Here is a 9,806-nt window from a genome sequence, read left to right on the forward strand (position 1 = left end):
ATGTTAACGGGTTTCTGTTTCTGCAGGTGCCACTTGACCGGCTGAGTTCCTCTTGGATTTGTGTTTTTGTTTCATTTTCCTTTCCAAAATTCACTTCCAGGCCAGATGTGAGTGAGTGTCCAGAAGGATTGACAAGGAGAGGCTAGTGGTAAACGGACAGACATGGACCAAGTGTAGCCAGGTCAGAGACAGAGGCTTCCTGGAAGCAGAAAATACCATGGAATTGAGAAAATGTGGGTGCAGAGATCGGCACTGGCCATCTCAGAGTCTGAAGCTTCCTGAAATTAGTAAGTGAAGTCTGGGATGTGACAGACAGTTGGAATTAGCCATAGAGACTAGGTCTGCCGAGTTAGGGGTGACATAAGGGTCAGAGATGGTGGAGAAATACTTTCACTTCTCTCTGGAAAGTAGAGCGAATCCTGAGCACTGGTATCACCTCAAAAATCCAAGCGGCAGGTTTATTTTATGAATACATCGTGTACAGGGGCCAATGAAGCTTCATTAAAACAATTATTATTGCTGCAATTTTTGCCAATATTGGAACTTCACTGCCAATCAATGTTGAATGGTGAGGCAGAATCTCTGCTAGCGACTTCATTCCGACCTTGTTTGCTAGCTCCTGTAGTGAAAGGGTAAGAGCTGGACATGGGGGGTAGGGATGAGTAGACAGCGTCGGTTTTCACAGCTAGGAATTTCTATAGGTTTGCATTCCTATGGATACTGACCTTGTAATGTTTTTCCATTACTGCAGACTAGTTTTGCTGCACAAGAAGCTTTCTGCATTAAGGTCAAAGGCTGAGATGTACTTGCAACCAGAACTTAAATCTCCCTCAGTTCAGCTCAGCATTAACAGACTGAGGCAAAGGTACACTCGAACAGACTCTGCACTGAACATTAGAAAACTACCGACACAGACAGAAGTAAGTTGAAATAGAGATGATTATAGCATTTCTTATTCTTAATTTGTATCAGCTTTATTTTTCAAAGGGCATTTTTTTGGAAACATACTTGTTGCCGTTAATACTCATCCATTCTGAGATTATAACTGTTGTGCTCTTTGTGATATTGAATTTTATCCTTCCCTGAGGGGTATCCTCCGTTAATAAAGTACAGGGCTCTGCATTGAAAATGTCTGGATGTATCTGTTCAGTAATACTGGATGCAGGTACAAATGCATCTATCACCTGCCCTACAAATACAAGCAATGTATTTCTTTCCTCACATGTTTCAAGACACAGCACGACAGCAGAATGTTTAGTTTGGGCAGGAAAATGATAGCACAAACTTAAATGAACTCATTGAGCAGTGCGAGATTCTGCATCGCAAAATATAGTTGCAGATTGGTTCGAAGAGTTCATCGAATGGGCCAAAAATTTAGTTTGTCAAGAGCCCTTTTCAACACAGAAAATATACAGCTCGGTCAAGGTATTTGGCAAGCAATTATTGATGGCTATTAATACAACATATGAAGTGGAAGGTCAGGAAAAGATCAGCTGTTCCACAAAGTCTCCTTCACAGTCATGCCTGAATATGCCTTCTTCCTCCCACAGCCTTGGGACTGAGGATGACTTCCTTCCACTCTGCTTCTGTGGGTTCTGAGGTGATTAGTGTGGGAACCACAGACTCTGCTGCAGCTGGGGCAGTGGGTGCCTGATGGGGTGGGTGGATGGGTAGTTTGTGAGATGGTGCACTCCTTCTGCCACTTAGGCCAGGCTTGTGTGTGGTCTCAAAATTCTCCACACCATCCTGGATGCTCCTTCTTTACTTTGAGCCATCATGATCCAGGAGTTCTTTGGCATTAGTAGTGATGTTGCATTTCAGTAAAGAGACTTCGAGCCTTGAATCTTTTCCTCTATTTGCCCGGCAACCTTTTCCCATGACAAGAGGTCAGAACAGAGTGTCTGGTTTGGGAACATGATGCCTACGTGGGAACTATGTGACCTGGCCTGATGAGCCAACTGAATATAACTAGAGCCTGATTGCTGGAGATGTTGGCCTGGGATAGGAGACTAACGTTTGCTTATTTCTCCAACGAATTTCGAGGCTTTTACGGAGACATCATTGGTTGTACAACTCCAAGGCTTGAGGTACCTGCTGTAGGTAGTCCAGGACTCAGAAGCATACAGTAGGGCAGGGGTCTCTGCCACCCAGAAGACCATGTGTTTTGTGCTATATCTGGTGTCTTAATCTTCAAGTACCCTTTTCCCCAATCAATTATTTCAGTGAGTAATAATATAGATTGAAAAATACCCCTCCTTACCTCCCTTAAGCTGTCAAAGCCAGTCCACAAATAATATAGATCAAGTAGTGATGTAGGGAGGCGTTATGTAGTGTGATGGGAACTTGATGAAGAGAAGGAATGTTGTGACTGGTAGTGATATTTTGTTGAAGGTAGCAAGATGACCTAGGATGACCTGTTGACTGTGGAGGCTGGTGGAGTGGAAGGTGGGGAACAAGAAAGACTCTATCATTGCTGTGGGTGGGGGGGAGAGGTGTGAGAGCAGAAGTGTGGGAAATAGAAGAGATGTGGTTGAGAGTCCTGTCAACTGTGGTGGAGGTGCAAATCCATAACTCCCTGAAAGTGGTGACACAGGTAGATAGGGTAATGAAGAAGGCATTTAGTACACTTACCTTCATAGGCCAAGGTATTGAGTATCATTGAGTTGGGACTTCATCTTGCAGGTGTACAAAACATTGGTTTAGACTGAACTTGGAGTATCGCAAACAGTTCTGGATACAATACTACAGGAAGGATGTGGCAGCAATGGAGAGAGTGCAGAAGAGATTCACCAGGATGTTGCCTGGAACGGAGGGCTCTAGTCATAAGGAGAGATTGGATGAGCTGGGTTTGTTCTCACTGGAATTTAGGAGGCTGAGGGGTGACCTTGTTGAGGTTTATAAAATTATGAGGGACATAGATAGGGTAGATAATCAGTCTTTTTCCCAGGGCAGGGTAGTTCTGGACCTAGAGGGCACCGTTTTAAGGTGAGAGGGGAGAAATTTAAAAGAGATCTGAAGAGTAAGTTTTTCACACAGAAGGTGGTGAACATCTGGAATGAGCTACCAGAGAAGGTGTTGGAGGCTGATACAATTATAATGTCTAAAAGGCATTTGGACAGCTACTTGGATAGGAAAGGCCTAATGTGGGCAAATGGGATTAGCATAGATGGGCATCATGGTCGGCATGGACAAGGTGGGCAGACAGGACCCATTTCTGTGCTGTACAAATCTATGATTCTGTAAGGTATACAAAACTATGAGGGGCATCATAGATAAGATAGATAGTAAGATACTTTTCACCACAGTGGAGGTGTGTAAAACGAGAGGGCATATAAGTTAAGGGGTAAGAGGTTTAGAGGAGATCTGATGAGGATTTTTTTCACTCTCAACGACTGGTGAAAATTACTCAGGAATCTGGAACAAACTGCCTGGGGGTGTGGTAGAGGCAGGAACTCTCGCACGTTTAGATTTGCACTTGAATTGCCAAGACATAGACGGCTACAGTCCAAGTGCTAGAAAATAGGATACCTGATGGATTGAGGGCCAAAATGCAGTTTGCCTACATAACTGCTAACTTCTAGTGTTTCATTCACAACATCTAGATCCTGCTCTACTTCTCTCATTGGCATTCTCTCTCCTGATAGTCTGCTTTTTGATTCCTCTTACTGAAGTGCATGACCTCACACTTTCCCACCTTAAACTCCACTTACCAAGTTTTCATCCCACCTGTCTTATACCCTGTTGCAGAGTCACAATATCCCCATCACAACATGCTCTTTCACTTATCTTAGTGTCATTGGCAGATTTGGACATTTTATATTCTGTCTCCTCCTGCAGGTTATTACTATAAATACATGATGTGATTCTGTGATCCAGACTCCCTTAGTCCAGCATCTTTCAAATCTGTAGTACAGATCTGTACTAATTAACTAATTCTAACGTGCATCTAACTAAGATCTAAAATTAATTAAGATCTGTATTAATCTGTAGCTGATTAATCTTCCAGCAAACTCAACCAACAGTGTTTCCAACTTCCGTAAACCCCAGGTTGCAGACAGTTCTGGGAACCCTTGCGTGACCCCAAGAGTGTCTATATTCAAAAAGAACAGTCCTCTTACTTAGAGGAAGATGATGGGGGTAAGTTCAGTGGTTGAGGGTGGCAGACTAAAGAGTTTCAACCCGTCGTAAATAATTGAGGGCCAAGAACAGACCTGTGGTGTACTCCACTAGGTACTCCCTTCCAACCTGAAAAGACCCATTTATTCCAATTCCCGCCTTCTATGTGATACCCAAAAGTGTTGGCAAGGTTGGACAAAGATGATGCAATTCCCAACTGCCGTCAATGCTCCAGCACAGCTTCTGGTTTAGTGAGGACAAGGGTATAGGAAGACCTCAGACCTGACACAAAACTCATAATCCAAGGGCAATAATGATCCCTGCCCTTCTATATGCTTCTGAGATATGGACTACCAACAGTGGGCATCTCAAAGTACTGGCAAAGTACCAGCAACCCTGCCCACACAAAATCCTCCAAAGTCACTGCAAAGATAAATGAACCAATCACAAGATCACAAGATAAAGGAGCAGAAGTAGGCCATTCAGCCCATCGAGTCCGCTCCATGAGCTAAACTAAAATTATTCCTATCTAGCCCCAATTTCCGGCCTTATCCCCATATCCCTTGATACCTTGATTAATTAGATACCTATAAATCTCCTCCTTAAACACCACCAATGATCGGGCCTCCACAGCTGTATGTGGCAAAGAACTCCATAGTTTCACTACCCTCTGGCTAAAGAAATTTCTCATTTCTGTTTTAAACCGGTACCCTCTAATTCTAAGACTGTGCCCTCTTGTCCTGGACTCACCCACCATGGGAAACAGCTTAGCCACATCTACTCTGTCCAGTCCTTTCAACATTCGAAATGTTTCCATGAGGTCCCCTCTCATTCTTCTGTACTCCAGTGAGTACAGTCCAAGAGCCGACAAACGCTCCTCGTATGTCAGCCCTTTCATTCCGGGAATCATCCTCGTAAATCTCTTCTGAACCCTCTCCAACATTAACACATCCTTCCTAAGATAAGGGGCCCAAAACCGTACACAGTATTCCAAATGAGGCCTCACCAGTGCCCCATAAAGCCTCATCAACACTTCCTTACTTTTATACACTATACTTTTCGAAATGAATGCCAACATAGCATTTGCTTTCTTTACGCCGATCCGACCTGGTGGTTAACCTTTAGGGTATCCTGCACGAGGACCCCCAAGTCCCTTTGTACTTCTGTACTTTGAATTTTCTCCCCATCTAGATAATAATCAGCCCATTTATTTCTTTTCCCACTTAATGAGGGCTATGGGTAAGCCTAGTAATTTCTAGGGTAGGGACATGTTTGGCACAGCTTTGTGGGCCGAAGGGCCTGAATTGTGCTGTAATTGTTCTATGTTAATGCACTGTTAAGTCGAGCTGGGAAATCTGTTTCTTCAGCCTTAAAGTGTATGATACTCTTTCCTTGTCCATGCTCTTCCAGCAAACTGCACATCTGTGCTCTTCTTTAATGTCCCTTTCCCTCCCTGTCATATCTCAACCCTAAAATCATGCTGAACAGAATACCTCAGCTCCAGCAGTGGGCTGGAAAGCATCGCTCTCTGGCCAAAGGTCCTGCAATGTGGAAGTTGGGAAGGTGCTGGAGGTTAGTTGCACGTGCATCACCCCTCTGCTCTGCCCCTGGGCTGATGTCGAGTCCAGAGGCGATCTGTTAATTCCCGAGCTAAGGGGCTGTCTGGCCCCAGCTTTGTGCAGCCCTGGCTGGTGCACCTCACACCGGTCCGTTTGAATGGGGTCACTGTTCTTTTAAAAGGCAAGTTGTAGCATTTTTGTTGCCAGATTGTTTCTTTTTCTTTATTTCATTTAAACAATTTTTTTAGTTGTTTCCACTGACCCATCATCAGAGGCCTTTGGAAATTTTGAAAAGCCCTTCTAGCAGTGCAAATTCAGCTCGGCATACAGTAGCTCCAGCCAATGGACACCTCCACTCATAAGTTGAGGAAATGAGTCATTATTCTCAAGCTGCACCCCTGTGGCCTGTGGTCTCTGTTGAAGACAAATTTAGCAGTCAGAAAGATGTGTGTGGCCAGTGGCATGCCTAAATAAATCACTTTTGTGTCCGTTTTATTGAGCTCAGTTAATGAGAGACGGGTGCAATGGAATTTAGACCTAACAGAAGAATAACTAATCAAGAGATGATCAATACATTCAGTATGTATCCACAGTGTCACTTAATTCTTTATTGATCATTAATACAATTAAGCAAAGAGCTATTTTTCAAAAACCATATACTTTTTTTTAATTTTTAATATTATCATAGACTTAACTGTAGAAACTTAAAGATTCATCCTTCTCCATGAGCATATTATTGACAGTAAATGAGTTATTAGCAGATTAATGTGACTTGGCATATAACATATCTTATACCGTCAATTCTCAAATGTTCAAACCCATTTTGCAGGAGATGGTTATGAGCTTATGCAGAGAAATAAAAGAAATGTTTCTTCCGGGATCAATCATCAAACCAGAAGCAGAGGTAAAGTCACTGATCAGCATTTGTATTTTTCCTTCCTCATGGTCACTTTCACAATATTTATCTTCTCCCAATGAATTGCCAGCTATCCTGATAGCACACGAGTTAATCCAATTTGAGGCCAAGTCACATAGATTCTAAAGTTCCATGGTCCCATCCTGAGATTGTGTTGAGTCACCTGAGCTCGGCCGGAGTGGGGCTCAGGCTCGGGGAGAGAGAAGTCACGCATGGTTCCCTCTAAGCACGGTTGTCCCAATAAACTTCATTAGGCAAGTTTGTAAGTTAGGTAATTAGGTATCCCTCCCCTCTGTTCCCACCCCCCCCCCCTTTAGTTTTCCCTTATCCCACTGGCTCCATCAGTCCCCCTCCCCCACCCTCTCCATCTGCCCATTAGCCAGGCAATCCCCCCTCCGGTTCCCCTCACCTCCTCCCCTCTATTTCATGGTCCACTGCCTCCCTTTGTCACTTGCACCTATCACCTTCCAGCTTCTTGCATCATTCCCGCTCTCCCCCTCCCCCACCTGCCTATAGTCCCCCCCCCCCCCCCCCACTTGGATCCACCTATCACCTGCCAGCTCTTGCTCCACCCCCTCCCCCCAGCCTTTTTATACTGGCAATCTCCCCTTTTTTCTTTCCCGTCCTGATGAAGGATCTTGACCTGAAATGTCGACTGTCCACTTCCCTCCATAGATGCTGCCAGATTCGCTGAGTTCCTCCTGCACTTTGTGTGTTGCTTTGCCAAGTTTGTGCCCTGTACATCCAAATCCTGTACCTATAGGCCCTCCCTGGGTTACAAACACCCCACTCATGGATACCCACACACACGAACGAACGTTTGGGAGACCGGCTGATGCGGGGCTGCAGGCACCTTCTGCCACCTGCCTTCTCTCCACCCCCACCGAGCCACAACCAGCGGGGGCTGGGTGGAGCCGAGCAGAGCCGGGAGCACTGAGCACTTGCCCACTCACACACCGGGTCAGTGAGGCCTGCTGGTGGCCGCTCTTCCTGCGCCCGCTCACTCTCCTGTCACCGCTGTTTCTGTGACCCTCTCCCACAACACTGTCGTCGTTCATTTCCGACTTCTGAACAGTTTGGGTTATGAAGTTCTCGGGAATGAAGCCCTATTGTAACCCGGAGACTGCCTGTATTTAAAAAAAATAGCACTTTTAGCCCCTGGGGACCCTCAATGGGTGCTTCCCTGTCCACCAAATAAACCCTTAATACCACTTTCTGATTTCTGTGACTGAGCCACTTTTCTGTCCACACTGACATCCGTATCCCTTTTATTCCATAGCCTTCAAACTTAATGACAAGCTGATTAAATGGCACTTTGATCAAATGCCTTTGGAAGTCTACATATACCACATCGATCCTTTTTGTTACTTCACCAAAAACTCTAGCAGATTGGTTAATCAGATTTTACTTATCACAAATCCATTCTGGCTTACTCTGGTTGATCCACGCTTGTTCAGGTGACCGCTAAATCTGTGCCTGATTATTGTTTCTGGATCCTTCCCTACTATCAAGATTAAACTGTGCTTGCCTACAGATTCCTGCACACCTTTTTTTTGAACAAGGGTGTATAGAACAATAGAAGTTCCGGTTAAAATGAGGAAAATGAATCGTTAATAATGTCAACCCAACAGAGATGCAAGGCTGTAAGCCAGCACAAAGTAAAGCCTTTTACATGTGAGCTGTCAACATCTGTCAAGCCTCACAGGAAGCTAACACGTAACTGCAGCATGAATGTCTAACCCGCTCCTCCACTAGTGATGGGCCCACGATCAGTTCCAGGAAGGTGATTGGAGCAGGCAGCAGGGGAAGGTGCCCAATCAATGCAATGGGGAATAGGGGGAGAACTCTGTCCTCCTGCCTACACAGGAGGGTTTTAAAACTTTGAAACATCTGCCATTCGTTGGCAGCTGATGGCTATGATTGCTGCTAAAGAATTGTAAGTGGCATTACGTTACAATTTCCAAGGGAACCTAAAACAGGTCTTAGTTGCCCTACTTAAGGCACATAGTGACTATTTCCTCAGGCTGGTAAATAAATTGGGGAAAGGTGCTAGATAGAATTAAGTACATAATGATCAGCTCAGTACAGAATGTTTTCCCAATGTCTGTCATAACTTTGGAAAGTGTTGTTGATGGCTCTTTGTAGGGCTTCTGCACCATCTTCTTTGGGATTCAGTTAATCTTTTGATGGAGAATCAGCAGGAAGTTTATAATCTTTTGTTCCCTTTCTCATATTCTTGATCAAATTCCAAAAGAACCTTTTCCACAAGAGCCAATTATGTCAGATATTGTTTTAAATTCATTTACTTTCTCAATAGGTTCCCTTTGATATTACCACCGAGACCCTTGAAGCACTGGAAAAAATATTTAATCCCTCATCTGGATACGTATTAAACCATGGGAGTCTGTTTACGTGGCTGACTTCTTTCATCGAATCAGATTGAACTACTGAATTCCAACAATTGGGAGCTTCCCGCTGATTGCAATGCTTTTAGAATATTTATTTGCTTTTCTTCTTACATTTTAGTTATACTTTGACATTGCATCCATAAACTAACTCAGGCACACTACTGAACATTCAACTGGGATTTTATCACTTCCAGCACGTTGGGGCTGTCTTAAACCTATTTTGGTTTTCAAGCTGTAGAATAACTTGTTAAGCAGGTTTCCAGTTTACTCCATAATTTTAGTGTGTGATCTTTCAGTTTCATTCTACCAAAACATTTCTAATCCACATTTTTTCTGTAACATAATCAAACGACCATACAAGTTGATAACTTCTGCTGATTAAAGTAGCTGGTTCACACCTCTGATGCGTTGACTTTCATTATCCATAACAACTGGATGTTTGTTCACAGAATATAAGCCACCTATCTGCATGGCTCTCTGCAGGGATCTTTCACATCCTCAAGAACTGGTGGAAAGATCCTCGGTTTAACATTTTATCTGAAACTATACTGCAGTGTCATCTTAGATGAGCTTGAACTTGGTACACTGCAGGTACCAAGTTCAAGCTCACCATATGACACCAAGATGTAAATGAGGCAAACTGACATTTATGCATTAAGTCAACTGGGTAATTCTCAAAAAAATCTGATGTCATAATCTACTTGCATTAATGAAAGGTATGTAACTCAACAATTCACTGTAGACCAACAACCATTTTGCTTAGGGGCCTGCAAGCCACAATGTTCAGTAAAACATGAGGCTGAGGAG

General features: G+C 43.9%; 1 protein-coding gene across 1 annotated transcript in view; it reads left to right on the plus strand.

Annotated features, from left to right (window-relative positions):
* LOC127580590 (cilia- and flagella-associated protein 54-like) overlaps positions 1 to 9,417 on the plus strand; it is a 102,915-nt gene extending 93,498 nt beyond the window's left edge. The window contains exons 24-26 of the mRNA XM_052034177.1: positions 752 to 920; positions 6,505 to 6,579; positions 8,909 to 9,417. Of these exons, the coding sequence (XP_051890137.1) occupies positions 752 to 920; positions 6,505 to 6,579; positions 8,909 to 9,034 (370 nt within the window). The 3' untranslated portion in view covers positions 9,035 to 9,417. The remainder of the gene's footprint in view (positions 1 to 751; positions 921 to 6,504; positions 6,580 to 8,908) is intronic.
* The last annotated feature ends 389 nt before the right edge of the window (positions 9,418 to 9,806 follow it).

The sequence above is a fragment of the Pristis pectinata genome, chromosome 19 (assembly GCF_009764475.1).
Source record: "Pristis pectinata isolate sPriPec2 chromosome 19, sPriPec2.1.pri, whole genome shotgun sequence".
NCBI lineage: Eukaryota > Metazoa > Chordata > Chondrichthyes > Rhinopristiformes > Pristidae > Pristis > Pristis pectinata.